The 14,307-nt window shown below is 57.1% G+C and overlaps 1 protein-coding gene across 1 annotated transcript; it reads right to left on the bottom strand.

The window, feature by feature from the left end:
• Positions 1-6,823: 6,823 nt before the first annotated feature.
• On the bottom strand, positions 6,824-13,788 carry ALAS1 (5'-aminolevulinate synthase 1). Its single transcript, XM_084269519.1, has 10 exons — positions 13,587-13,788; positions 12,686-12,877; positions 11,613-11,762; positions 11,305-11,527; positions 10,680-10,864; positions 9,904-10,083; positions 9,555-9,719; positions 8,243-8,511; positions 7,637-7,799; positions 6,824-7,108 (listed from the first exon to the last, which is right to left on the bottom strand). The coding sequence occupies exons 1-10, from the start codon at positions 13,783-13,785 to the stop codon at positions 6,948-6,950; spliced, it is 1,887 nt and encodes a 628-aa protein (XP_084125645.1). The 5' UTR covers positions 13,786-13,788; the 3' UTR covers positions 6,824-6,947.
• Between the last annotated feature and the right edge of the window lie 519 nt (positions 13,789-14,307).

Below are 14,307 nucleotides of genomic sequence, written 5' to 3'. Positions count from 1 at the left end.
GGCCCTTTTGAGGCTCCCCTGGCTTCCCCAGCTCCGGCGCGCAGCCGCTCGGCCTCTCTGGGCTGGGTGCTGAACCCTCGCTGCTGTGCCCATAGCTGGCCCCTCTCCCCTCCAAGGAGCTGTGCTTGTGCCCAGAGCCCTGGGACCACCCTTAAGCCGGTGAGGGGCTTAGGGCTGGACCCTCCAGCACCAGCTGGGGCTGGGAGTGGCACTGCTGCCTGCCCAGCTGGGATGAAGCCCCAGGTGCCAATGGGGTGATGCCCAGCCAAGCTGGAGGAGGTGATGGGGTCTGTCTGCTCACAGGGCCCCATCCCTCCTGCTCCTTGCTTGGGGCAAGGCAGTGTTTCCCAGGGGCCAGACTGTGCATCCCTACGGGGAGCTGCTGCCCTGCCAGAGCCCTTCAGCAGCTGCAGCCCCAACTTCCCAACCCCAGCTCAGCTGCTGGCTCTGAAATTCCCAGCAGCGCTCCTGGCAGAGATGCCGGGATGTGGGTTGTGTCCCGGGCTGTGATGGAGCCACTGAAAGCTGCTGGCTCCTCTTCCCCACCCTGGCTGGGCAGTTTGGGGAGCTGGCTGTGAAAAGCCCACTGCTCACTCCCAGGCCTGGAATGATTCTCCCTTTGGGGAGGAGGAGGAGGAGGGACGATGCTGCCCTGTGCGGAACAGCCTGGGCGCAGGAGAGGTCCCGCCGCACCTCACTGCTCATAATCCTTCCAGCTACCTATGGGGTGCTGGGGATGCCAGGAAAACCCTGCTCCTGGGCAGGGGGAGGCCCCAGCCTCTCTCTAGGGTTCTTGGGAGGGGGCTGCCCCCATGGGACATTCCCCAAAGCAGGGGGCAGGGGGACAACCGTGCTCCCTTGGTTGGGCAGGGTGGTGGCTGCACGGCTGGGAAGGGGAGGACACGGCTCCGCAGGCAGGTGGCCCCATCAGGCCTCCAGCCCCACGTCACCCAGGTCCAAGCCTGCCAGAGGCCAGCTCCTTTGGTGACAGCACGGACCGACACCACCAGCTGTGTGACAGGCTCCTTCTCCTTCACACCCTGCTCTGCAATTTTTAACCTTGCCCAAATATTGAGGGGCAGTGAGGGGTGTCCCCCATGTCCCACCTGCCCCCCTGCCAGCACAGCCAACCCCAGCTGAAACCACCCCATGCCTCCTAAGGATGGCTGTGTGTGACTGTGAGGGAAGTGGCCAGGAGCAGCCTGAGGGCTGCAGATCCCCAGCTGGTACCCATCCCATCCTGTCCTGTACCATCCCATCCCATCCTGTGCTGTCCCCTTCCGTCCCATCCTATCACATCCCGTTGCCAGGAGCTGCATCCCTTCATCCAGTATCCCTACTTCAGCTTCCACCACCTGTTCCAGCTGCTCTTTCACGTGATGTAGAGGATACAGGATTTGGTGTAGGGTGGCTGGGAGCATCCCTTGGGTGGCTTTTTCCCAGGGAGGGTGCTCACCATGGGCTGGGTGCTGTAGCTGCTGCAGGTTTATGGCCAGGCTTCCTGGCAAAACACCCCCCCCACACAAACCCCTCCACCCCCCAGATTTATTATAGAGTGGCTAACTTAGAGGCTGAGCTCAACCCTACTACAACACATCAGAGAATCTGCACAGGAGCCAAGGAATCACAAGTTCCACTGTATGCAGAGTGGGACTGGGGTTGGGGGGTAGGTTATACCCTCCCCCTCCCCCCCAAAGTTGGCCACTGCCGTCCCAGGAAGGTGTTTGGTTTTGAAGGGCAGTGCTGGTTGTGGTCACCATCTGTCACCACCACCCTGGTCAAAAACAGCTGGTGGGGTTAAAAATTCCCTGGAAAAACCACTTTCATGCCACCCCCAGCACAGCCAGCCCCACAGCGCAGAGTTGGGGGGGTCCTGTGGTGCTGTGCCCCTACACATCACCCCACTTCAACCTTTGGGCCACCAGGTCTCCCCATGACGGTGGCAGTGGGTTCTCCAGGGGTGATATGAGGGGTGGGAGCAGGGTGCTGCCGGCTTGTCAGGCGTTAGATGGAGCCCCCCCGCTGCTGGGTCTGCATGACAATCAGTGGGATGGAACCCAGAGAGTGGACAGGAGGGTGCAGGACCATGTGGGGGGTGGAGAGGAGCTGCACAACTGCCAGGCAGGGTGCCAGTGGTCCTGCATCCAGGCTCCATCGGGAAGCGGCTCACCAAGCCAGCGCTCAGCACCAAGCAGCTCCTGGGCCAAGCCTGGCACACAGCCTGGCTGCTGCCCCTGCCGTGGTGTCCCCACACCTGGGTGACACAGGAGTCTCCACATGCACCACAGCCCCACTTTCCTCTTCAAGGATCGAACTGGAAAAGTCTTTGGGACCCCCAGGTTTGGTTGGCAGCTGCTGAGGCCACCTCAGGGCTGGGGGGGGTCGAGGCCACCCCCCCTCCCCAGGGCCTGGGCACAGGCAGCTCTGGAAAGAGAAGGCAGCTCCAGGTGGATGTGGCTGAGCAGCCCTGCTCCAAGACTCCCAGAGGAGGGCTCATGAGCTGTGGGGGGAAGGACAGGACCAGTATGCTTTTTCCTGTGGGGCTCCCAGCTGGAAAAGTGCAAAGGGCAAAATCTCAGAGAAGCCAACGCTGCAGGGGGAATGTCGCTGCCTGGGGAGCTGTGAATGAGCCACCTGGTTGTAAGCCATGTGTGTGACCAGGAAGAGCTGCCTAGGATGCCAGCTAAGAAGCCCAGGTGCCTGCAGGAAGGAGAGGCAAGTGTGTCCTATTGTGTCCTGTCCTGGTCCCCCAAGAGCTCCGTGCCCTGGGTCAGGCTGGAGGGTGGCTGCAGCATGGAGCATCCTGAGCTTCTCAAAGCCTGGTCATGCCAGTGCTGGGCTGGTGGCTCTGGGCCGGGGCTCTGCTTGTGTTAGGGCTTGTTGCCCTGTGCCAGCACCAGCTACAGCCTGGTTGGTGGCTCCTGGATCCATCCCCCTGGATGAGAGTCATGTATGTGCTGAAACTATGGCAGGCTGCCCAGGTCCCTGTGTGCATCCCTGTGCGGGCAGCAGGGCTGAGGAGCTCCTCCCAATCCCCTTTGGCAGCATTTCCCTGCTGCTCCTCCCCAGAGAGCAGCAACCACGGGTACTTCCCCTGCCCCAAACCTCTGCACACCCCACGCCGTGTCCACCAAGAAGTGGGGTTTCTGGTGCGTGGAGGCTGCTGAACCAGGCAGGACTCCTGTGCCAGGGCTGGTGGCATCAAGGCTATCTAAGAGCTCGAGTTGGCTCAAGGCAAAGCCCCAGCTGCTGTGGAGCTGGGTGGCCTGTCTGGGCACAAGAGAAGCGGGCGATGCGGCGCTGTGATGTGCCTGGTGTGCTGCTGGCGTTGGGGGTGAGACCTGCCCGCGTGTCCATCTTCAGCCCGTGAGCGGTGGGGTGTCCCACAGCCAGCAGACATTCTGCCTGGTGTGTTAAGGGGAATAAAGTGTGGGTTTGGTTCTTCAGGAGAGGGACAGGAAAGGTCTCTGGAGGGGGCTGGATGCACCCCAAGGGAGACGCATGTAGTGAGGCACCGGTGTGGGTGCTGAAATACCCGTTACCAGGTGGGAGCCTGTCCATCAGCTTCCCAATATTTGCAGCTCAGGGCGCTTTTAAGGCCCTGGCTCGGGGGGGGGAGAAACAAACTGTGGGTCCTCCCTGCACTGGGAGACCGAGCACAGGCTGAGGTATGGGAGATGTGCCCCAAAATAAATGGGTGCAAGGCATCAGGGATACAAAGTCGTGAATCTGGCATGTTAATGAAGCTCCAGTTCTCGCTGCTGCTGGGGGGGAACTGCCATGGCCTTGCTGGCTGAAGGCCCCAGCAGCACATGCAGGCCCTAGGGATCAGCTTCAGGCCATTAATGTCCCCACAGGAGTGTGTGTGTGGACAAGGCCAATGAATGCCTTGTGCAGCTTGGGGCAGAGGGAGCGTGCGGCGCAGCAGCCATGACCACATCCTGCCTCTCCTGCTGGCAGGAGAAGCCGAGCCTGGCCTGATGGGCCACCTTTAGTTCAGCTCCCCAAAACACTAAAGGCTGTGAGCTTGTGATGCTGGATCCCCCTTCTGGGCTGAGCTGCCAGGTTATACCCAGTCCCCCCAGTTCCATCCTCCTCTGGAGAGATCCCAAAGCTGCCTGGACACGATGCTGCGTGGCCTGCTCCGAGTGAACCTGCTTTAGCACTGGTGGTACCCAGGGGACCCTCCTAACCCCCACCTTCTGCGGCTCTGTGATGCACCTAACCAAGGCCACCCCCCCAAAGCTTCATTAGCAGCCTGTGTCGGCTGGGCTGAGCCACCAGCACAGTGGCGGAGGGAGCAGAGGGGTGGAAGACACCAGGGCCTGCCCAGCCTGGCACCAGCCCTGGCCCTGGACCAAAGAGCACCCTGCTGATGCCTCCTCCCAGCGACCAGGAACGCTCCTGTTTGCACTCGGGATGTTTTCCGTTCTCCCTTGTGTAAACTGGTGGGGAAATGGAGGCGGGGGGAGGGTTCAGGGCTGCGCAGCGCTCAGCTAGATGAATTGTTTCTGCCCCAGACAAATGTCAGTGGTGACTCTGCAGATGCCTTCTTGCTTGCTTGCTCTGCCACAGCCACGGCCCATTCGTCTTGGGTGTTAAACATCTTTTCCCAATTACTTCCTCTATTCTTTTTCCAAAACCAAACTCAGGCTTACATAACCACCCCCAGTTACACAACCTGCCATTCAAGTTGTGTTTGCTGGGAAACAATATGTATTTGTTTTCTCGTTTTGTCCTTTTCACCAGGGAACATTTATCCTTCCTCCCTGTCACTGGATTTGCCTTGCTGTTGTGGTTCAGGGGGGCTTCTGCTGGCCCCTTGCTGCACGTTGGTTCTGCTCTCACACCCTTTCTTGCCAGCACTAGAACTCGAGGCAACTCTCGTGCTGATGTTAATCCGATCGCCACGTGCCGGGGTTCGTCAGGCTCCTGACAGTTTGAAGGTTGCTAGCTTTGAATCCTAGGATTTGGCTCTCTCCTGGCTTGGAAGAACATTTGGGATTCCTGATAGCTGGTACCCTCTCTGGGTCTCATTTCTCCTCTGCAGCACGGAGCGGAGAGTAGCTGCTGTAAAAACCCTGGAAGAAAGACGAGGTCCTTACTCCCTGCTACGTGACGTGTGCTGATCTGACTCTGGGCACTCACAGGGTATATATACTATTAGCCTCACACTGCCCCCCTGGCTGGGTGTTAGTCAGCACTAACAGCCGGTCCCCTCACATCCTGGTGAGGGCCAGCACCTCAGAAGGGCACTGCAGACACACAGGGTTAGGGACTGAGGCAGGAGGGGCCAGTGTAGGTTCTGTGGCTTCTTTACTTCACATCTAATGCAGGAACACAACCCAAGCTCTGTGACAGAGATGCACATTGTCAACCTTAGGCCAGGAGCTGCTGGGAGCAAGGGGGTGAGGGTGGGGCCCTGCTTTCCCTTGGGTATCCCTGGAACTTCCCTCAACAGCATCAGGATGATGGCGCAGCAAGTGAAAGCGAAGCCCTTTGAAGGGCAGCGCAGCTACCTGCATCTACAATAAGTATGGTGAGTTTGAGCACACCAGCCCACAAACCACCCTGTTCAGCAACAGAGCCAAGCTACCCTCTGAGACCCTACAGCCTGATGGGGGGGCAACATCCCCCTCCCACACGCCCCCACCTGTGGCAGAGGCAGCAAGCCCCTGACTGGCTGGTACAGGGCTTTTAAAATCAGCTTGGAAAGCCAAGTGTTTTGCTAGGAATGCTTCTGAGAACAGCAGTGTGCCTCTTCAGTGTGTGTTTAAATGCCTGGCAGCTTCCAGCTGATGGAGCTGATGACTTTGCTCCATCGCCCCAGCACGTGGCTGTTTGTCATACTTGATCCCTAGCAGGAGCTCCATCCATAGCTCCCCTGTGGGCAGAGCACCAAGGGCAGTACCAGCAGCTCGGTGCATTTAGACCAGAGTGCCCAGACAGAGCAGCTGAACCCCAACTCATGGAGACCAGGCTGGAGCAGCACCAGACATGCCCTCAGACAAAGGAAGCAGTCAGCACTCCACTCCAGCTCTCACAACAGAAGCGACCTCCAAGTACTTGGATACAGCCACAGAATTCCTTCCCATGGTGCAGAGGCAGCCCTTGTATCCATGAGCATGCTGGGCAGCACAGCCACTCAGCACGAGGCTGAAGGTGGCTGAGGGGCTGCAAAAGCCACACTGACAGCATCTTACTCTCCTGCCATGGACCAAGTTATGGAACTGCTTCCTGGGAATCAGTTCTTACTCCAAAGGCTAGCTCTGAGTGTGCCAAGAGCAGAGTGTAGGGCCAGGAAGAACAGCATGGTACCCACCACCTCAGGAGGGGCCCTCCTGTCCCCCTGCACTTCCAACCCTCTAGACCAAACCACCCACTTTGAATCCCATTAGTGCTTTCTTCTCTCCACAGCAAGCACTAAGAACACCACAGGAGATGCTGAGTACGCAGCCACAGAGGAAGGCAGGAGAGGCAGCCAGCATCCCACAGAAGCCCTGTGTGTGCGTGTGCCTGCTGCCAGTAAGCAGGTGCAAGCCCCAGGGGCAGCACTGCTTTAGCCTTGGCACAGGGGCAGTGCTATCCCTGCATGGTTTCAGGAGCTCAGAGGGAGCAACAGCCACCTGCTTTCTCTTTATTTCTCATAAGAAATGTGCTCCAGGGGCTGAGTTTACCAAGAGGTCCTGCCAGAGGTCTGTGGGCACACACTCAGCACCAGGGCAGTGAGCTTGTCACCCCAGCTGCCCCTTCCCCAGCCAGACACTGCAGCACGTTACAGGCAGTGAAGGGAGAAGCAGACACGAACAGGACTGAGCATTGTGGCTCTAGAAATTTATTTTTCAGAGCTTAGTGCTTCATCTAGGATTAAAATACTTGGTAAGCAATTTAAAAAGGCTACTGACTGGGCACTACAACTAGACAGGAATACAGGCAGCACACCACGTTCATGCGCTGACAGACACCAGCTTGCTCATGCCGCTGAAGTAGGACCTTTCCCGTTCACTCATCACTTCGAAGTGTAGTGGTCTCCTACAGAAGTTACACTCAGCTGAGGAGTGGGGTTTCAGCTCCAGCCCAACATCCTTCCACGTAGCCAGCAGTTTTTCTGTGAGGAACAGGAAAGTTAGTCATGGTTTAAGGCAGTGGATTGCTCTGGAGCAGCAGCAGCAGCACCACACACACTCTCCTAGCAGCTGAGGAACAGGAATTCACTGTGACATAATTTACCTCTTGAGTGAGGCAACTGAGCCCCAGCTAAGCCTCAGCTGCCCTCACAGCACCTCCTGTGCCAGACCATGCAGCACCTACTTTCCCAGGACAACCTGTCTTAAACATGGCTCTACCAGCTCAGCCAGGGAGAGCCGATTTCTCTGCACCCCATGGAACAAAGGGAGTTCTGTTTGGACAACACATGAGCAGAGCCCCGCCAGCAGCTGTGCCAAGAGGGGTACAGGACTGTACCAGCCCTCCCATGCCATGCAGAAGTGCCACTCACACTGCAGCAGTGGAAGACACCATCCAGCTGCAGCCATCTAAAGCCATGTACTTCCTAGCCCTGTCTTCATGCTGAGGCTGCACAGCCAGCCTGATATTTTAATTGCACTGATGAATGGTCATAACCCAATCCACTCACCGAGGAAGTAACTCATCATCTGGGGGGTGTGATGAGGTGTAGGGGCAATACGTAGCAGCTCCTCTCCACGGGGAACTGTGGGGTAGTTGATTGCTTGGACATAGATGCTGTGTTGGCTCATCAGCTTGTCACAGATCTCAGTATTTTTAGCAGCATCTGCAACCTGAAGTTCCAAAATTCTAAGTTACAAGATCAGACCAAAAAAAAGAAACAAGGTGCCTGGACTGCTTGCCCAGCTTAGCTAGCTACAGCAAGCAAACAGGGGTAGTCCTGTGCCTCCCCAAACAGCACATGCATCAGAACAAAGGGCTGCAAGCCCGTGCTGTAGAGCCCTCTGGGTGCAAGCCCAGCACTGCAACCCAGGCAGGCAGCTGGTGATACCCAAAGTCATCAAAGTTTCCTTCCTTTCCACACACTGTTAGACCCCAGATTCATACGCACATTCTGCCTTACAGCACTTACAGCAGGCTGAAGGCAGCTTATGCCAGCCTCCTAGCACACGGTTTAAGCTTGGTGAATGTTAATTAATACCCAGAGAGCCTAATGAGATCAGGGGGAGGAAGACAGGCACCACCGTCCTGCGTCAGCAGCCGGCCGCGCACTCACCCTGATGGGGATGATGTGGCTGGGGCAGTGCACCACCGGCAGCCCCGCGTCCATCAGCATCTGCCGCATGAGCTTGACGTTGCGCTGGTGCTGGCGCCTCAGCACCTGCCCCTCGGCGCTCTTCAGGGTCCGGACGGACTCCAGGGCGCCCGCCAGCAGCATGGGCGGCAGCGAGGTGGTGAAAATAAAGCCGGCGGCGTAGGAACGAACCGTGTCGATCAGAGAGCTGGTGCTGGAGATGTAGCCTCCCACACAGCCAAAGGCTTTGCCTGAGGAAGGAGAAAGGTGGTCAGGCTTATCCCTTCCTCCCAGTTGAGCGGCCTTTCACTTGAAGGCATGAATTATTCCTGCTGAACACGGTCGTGGCAGGCAGCAGTTCTAGCTGGCCCCTGGCTAATCGTGCGTTCACTCAGCACGTGTCAGAGGTTTGGTTTTAAGCCAATCCTAATAGCACAGATCTAGTTACTGTACAGCAAGGACAGCCCAAACACGCCAGTTCTGAGTTTGGGAAAGACCCTCTAAACCTAAATCAAGCACAGACATCAATAGTGACCCCAAGAGATCAACACTAAGTCTGAGCAGATTTAAATTAATCTGTTCCAGAGATGCTAGAAATAGCCTAGGAGGATCCTTGGAAATCTCCTAAGGAGCATACTGTTGTGCTGTGCTGTTACTGTGATGGCACTGTCAACACCAGACCCCCTTCCCAAATGTTCAGGTACCAGAGCAGTGACAGACAGAACTAGGGAGTCAGGGAATGCTTCTCTTTCTCTTAGGATGTATCCCAATACTGTAAGTTTCATAAGCCATGAACTTTCCCAGTAAGTTTTATTTATGCCTTGGAAGCTGTTTGAACAGCTTTCTGATTTGTAGCAGTAAACTTACTCCTAAGCCTGCATTCCAACTGAAGATAATAGCAGTTGCTTCAGTTCTTGCCAAATCTCTTTACATAACTCCCCAGCTCAGGTTTCTGCATTAGGAACACTCCATTTCACATAAAAGAATCAAGCACTTCTAAATATAGAGTACTACCCTACTAGCACTCTCACCTGTATTTGTTCTTGAGTTGTGTAATATGCCACTGCAGGACTTCTTGCTAGCTTGTTTGAAGAAAACCCCACAGCGCTGCCTGAACTGCTTTGTAAGGCAGGTAAGCAGCTTAAACATGAGCTTTACAAACTGTGGGACATACTGAAACCCTTTGGGCTTTCTGAAAAACCCTAGACCCCCCCCCAAGTGAACTTTCTAGGGGCTGCTGAACAGCCTGATTTCTGAGTTAACCCCCTTAATTTGGCTGCTCAGCCAGGCATACCAAGCGTTCCAGAGATAATGTCCATCTTGTGCATGATCCCATCCCGGTCTCCTATGCCGCCGCCTCGTGCTCCGTACAGCCCCACAGCATGCACTTCATCCACAAAAGTGATTGCCCCGTGCTCGTGGGCCACGTCACACAGCTCTTCCAGGGGACACACTGCACCTAGGGAACCAAAGCCCCACCAGCAGTTTAGGATCCCCAGCACTCAGGCTGGGTGGTTCTCAGAGTTCCCCAAACGCGCTACGGCTCACGGATGTTCTTCCAGCACCCCATGCTTCCTCCCCCAGGACACAGGTGATATGAGCACCAGCTGCACTGGGAGGAGAAAGGTCTGATGCCAACTTACCATCCATGGAGTGAACTGTTTCAAAGGCAACGATCTTGGGGGTGGAAGGGTCAGACTTCTTCAGCAGCTCTCGGAGATGCTCCACGTCGTTATGGCGAAATATGTGCTTTGGCACCCTGCTGTTGCGGATCCCCTGGATCATGGAGGCATGATTCCCAGAATCCGAGTAGATCTCACAGCCTGAGGGAAACTGCTTGGTTAGACTTTGGCTCAGGAAAGCACTGCCTGATCCCCTGCACTGCTTTGTGCATGGGAAGCGTTCAGGCAGCAAGGACAGCAGCGTGTTCTAAAAAGCACCACTCTTGATCAAAAGAGCAACTCACAGATAACGAAGCAAGAACATTTAAGGCTTGTTTTAGGTGTTTAAATGAGCATAAACTAGAGTTTAAGGAAGGGGGTTTCCAAGTCCTTCATATTTTTATCTACCCCTCCTACCTTCCCAAGTTGGAGAGAAGTTCATACCTCAGGCAGGAGGACACTAAACACCTGCTGCCCCATTTTTCAGGCAGCATTTAGATACAAGAGCAGAAGAGATTGTGCTTTTTGCTGACTCCTTCTGCAGTTCCTAGCTCCTAGATCTCTCAGTAGACTGCTACTATGATTTCCACAAGTTACACATATTTGAACATGGCATTAAAAAACCCCAAAGCAACCGTACTGTGCTGACTGAGCAGGGTGAATCCTCACTCTGGGTAGTGATTTGTAACATCTGCTCTCAGCTTTAGGGGCAGCACTGTGTTTTTGTGGTAAGCAGGGGGTGCAGCTTGAGATCTCACCTGGCAGCATTTTAGCTAGAGTGAAGAGAGTGGAGTCATTGGCTACAAAGCAAGAGGAGAACAACAGGGCCGCATCTTTTCCGTGAAGGTCAGCTAGTTCTTTCTCCAAATCAACATGAAATTTACTTGTTCCTGAAATATTTCTTGTACCTCCTGCTCCAGCACCATGTTGTTTCAGTGTATCCCTGCAGAGCACCCAAAGAGAGGGGTTAGTGTTACCATGTGAGACAGACAACTAGAGGATCTTTGCCAGAAAACATTCTAGTACACAATCAGTATTGCTCTGAAAAGGAACAGGCTGCAAAGAGCAGCTGTCAGGGTCAAGGTCTTTAAGCAGCCTGTGCTATGTCAAGGGTCCAAGACCCTGGTGAGATCTGGGGGCTTTTCAGAAAAGCCCAAGGAGCAGCATCAGTGATGGACAAACATAGTGCAGCCCTGGAGTTAAACACCAAGTTACCCACCCCAGCCCAGGAGAGGAGCAGGATTTTAATCACACACCAAGACTAACAGCAGAAGCTGCTTCCAGAGCAGAGCACAGAACTCAGCTCTTCAGAAGCCTTCCCACTAAAGCTTCCAGAGGGCACTAGAGCTTGGAACCGCCCCTGGAGCCCACGGCACTACTCACATCACTGCTCCACAGACACGAGGGTGGCGGCTCATCCCCAGGTAGTCATTGCTGCACCAGACAGACACCTCTTTCTTGGTGATCAGGGAATCAGTGTAGTCATCTGCCATGGGGAAGATCTGGGCCTTCCTGTTCACTGTTTTGAACACCCGGTAGGTGTGATCCTTCTTCTTCTCATCGATCTTTCTCTCAAAGAACTGGTCATACTGGAAAGTGGATACAGCTGGAAGGAGACAAGAGATTTAAGCACACAGGAAATAACCACAAGAGATCAGGCTGGGGCAGGGGGAGTTGCCAGGCAATCTCACATTTTGGCAAGTTATCCTGAAGCAGGTGAGACACGCTCTCTGGTCTCTGCTTCAGCACAATATCCTTGAACCTCTTCAGCAAGCCACTCTGCTCTTCTCCCTCAGCCTGGATGTTCCTCCCCCCAGAAGAAGTTGGTATTTTGGCAAAATCTGTACAGAGAGACATTGGAACAACTTCCAGTGAGCTTAATCAGTTCGAAACAGACGGAAGTTGAGTTCAGCAAAGCAAATATTAAGTAACTCTTAAGGGTTCATTTTTTAGGAAGCATGTGCTTGAATCCACATGTCCCTGTTAGCATCAACTATTCTATCTGCTTACTTTTGCACTGTAAAACACAAAACAAACACCTTGCTAACCCCCAACAGTACAGCATGTAATATCCTTACAGCACATCTGGCTCACCAGAACACTGGTCCATACAGCAGCAGCACTTGCCTAGAAGAGGGGGTACATGCCTGCCCAAACACAGAGGTCTGGTTAGCCCCTCCCCTCACCCCGAGTGCTTTGTTCGGTTTGCAGAGATTTATTTTTTTTAAGCTGTGTCACAGAAAAGCAAAACAAGCTTCCTGAGATAGAGAGCAAGGCTTTGCTGATAACAGTGAGCAGTTCCTTCCTTTGAAGGACAGCCCTTCTGCATCAGGACTGCAAGCCAGCCAACACCCTTCAGTCCCAGGAAGGAACGCCAAGAACCACCCCACAACACTGCTTTCCTTTGCTCTCCAGTGTGGGTTTGTGCTGGCACTTGCCTACTACCTGGAGAGTTTCTTCCATCTCTGGCCACGCTGCCTTTGCCTGCTGAAGATCTCTTTGGTTCTAAGCTCAGTGTGAGCGTTAGCAGCTCAATTCACACATTTAGAGCCAGACTATTGAAACAGTCCTGCACCTAAACCACCCAGAGGGAACACTGCAGTGCTGCAGGTACTCCCTTAACACCTACCTTCACTAGCTTCCTACCACAGTCTCCTATGACCTCAGCCACACACCTCACTCAGGTGGTGACTGTTGGACCCAGCACGCTCTGAAGTCAGGAGCTCTCAGCAGGAACTGATGCTCTGGTGTACAGGGTACATACCTTTCCTGTCTGCCTGCATTTCCTGCACATCCTCCTGGAGCTCCAGGCTGGCTTTGCAGAAAACATTACTGCTCTGGTGATTCATCTGAGCTGCCAGGAACGGGCATTTGGTAGCAGAGCTCTGGGCAGTGGCAGCGGGTGGGTGGGCTCCATCTGCGTGCTCCTGGGCCGCCTCTTTGCTGCTCTTGGCCTCTGGGACAGGGGCAGAGGAAGGAAAAGCCCTTCAGCCTCATCATTTCACCCCGGCCACAGAAGCCTTTCTACCCGCCGCCCTGGCTATTAGCGCGGCACAGGCCGCTCAGGGGCCACTTCACGGGGCAGCCGCGAGCGCGGGGTCCCCGGGGTCACCCGGATCGCAGCCCCCCAGACGCGGCACCACACCCCGGGAGGGCGAGACGCACCCCGCCGCTCCCAAGGGGAGCCGGTCCGGAGCCGGGCTATTTCCGCCACCAGCCCCGCCCCTGCCGCGGGGACCGAGGATTCCCCGAGGAACGTCACGGGGGGGGGGGGCGAAGGGCCGGGGCGGGAGAGCCGGCGGGGAGCTCGCTGCGGGACGGCGCGGCCCCGATTAGCCCCGCCGGCCCCGGGAGCGCGCAGAGGCCCTTCCCGGCCTCCCTCCCACCCCTCCAAGAGCTGCCGGCCCCGGGAGCGCGCAGAGGCCCTTCCCGGCCTCCCCCCCCCCCCACCCCTCTAAGAGCTGCCGGCCCCGGGAGCGCGCAGAGGCCCTTCCCGGCCTCCCTCCCACGCCCCACCCCCAAGAGCTGCCGGCCCTGGGAGCGCGCAGAGGCCCTTCCCGTCCTCCCTCCCTCCCCCCCCAAGAGCTGCCGGCCCCGGGAGGCCGCACGGGTCCGCTCTCAGCAAGGGCGGCCGCGCCCGCCCGGGTGCCCCGGCCGTCACTCACCCCGGCGGGCCCTGGGGGTCTCCTCCTCCGCCTGCTGCCCGCGGGCGGCAGAGGTGGCCAGGGCGCGGGCGGCGGGGGCGGCCGGCTCCATCATGCGGGGGCAGTGCTGGGCGTAGAGCAGCAGGGAGGGCCCAGCCTTCTGCAGGAAGGCCTGGGAGACGCGGGCCAGGAACGGGCAGCGCCGAGCCACCGCCTCCATTCTCGCCGCCGGACGGAAGAGCGGATGTGACGCCGGCACCAGCTGCTTCTGCTGCCCGCGGGATGAGGCGGAGCACGGGCAGCGCTACCCTGCCTCCGCCCGCCGCGCCGCCGCTGCCTATATAGCCCCGCCGGGCACGGCGCAGGCGCATTGCGCCCCTCCCGCTGCCGCCGCGCTGCGCAGGCGCGGAACGGGGGAGTGAGAAGGGGGGAGGTCGGGTCCCTCTCGAGGGGGGCTGGAGGGTACCTAGACGGCTCTTCGGGCGAGAGGTAGGGGGTGGCTGGTGGGGCGGGAGGCAGTGGTTGCCCCGGGTCGGGGCTCCCCGCGGCGGCTCAGCGCCTCTCAGGGCTCGTAGCCCCGGGCCTGAGGCAGCCGCCCGGGAGCCCGGTGCTGGGCACGCCGCGGGGTTCCCTCCCCGCGGCCGGAGCCCCCCGGCCGTGCCCGCAGCCCGCCGGTGCGGGGCTGGAGAGGGGCCTGGCGAGGGCAGCGCGAGTGGCATCGCAGCGGCTGCCGAGAGGAGCC

Source organism: Gallinula chloropus (assembly GCF_964237585.1).
Source record: "Gallinula chloropus genome assembly, chromosome: 12".
Classification (NCBI taxonomy): domain Eukaryota; kingdom Metazoa; phylum Chordata; class Aves; order Gruiformes; family Rallidae; genus Gallinula; species Gallinula chloropus.
Note: the sequence above shows the minus strand (reverse complement) of the source record. Positions and strands in the feature narration are given on the sequence as shown.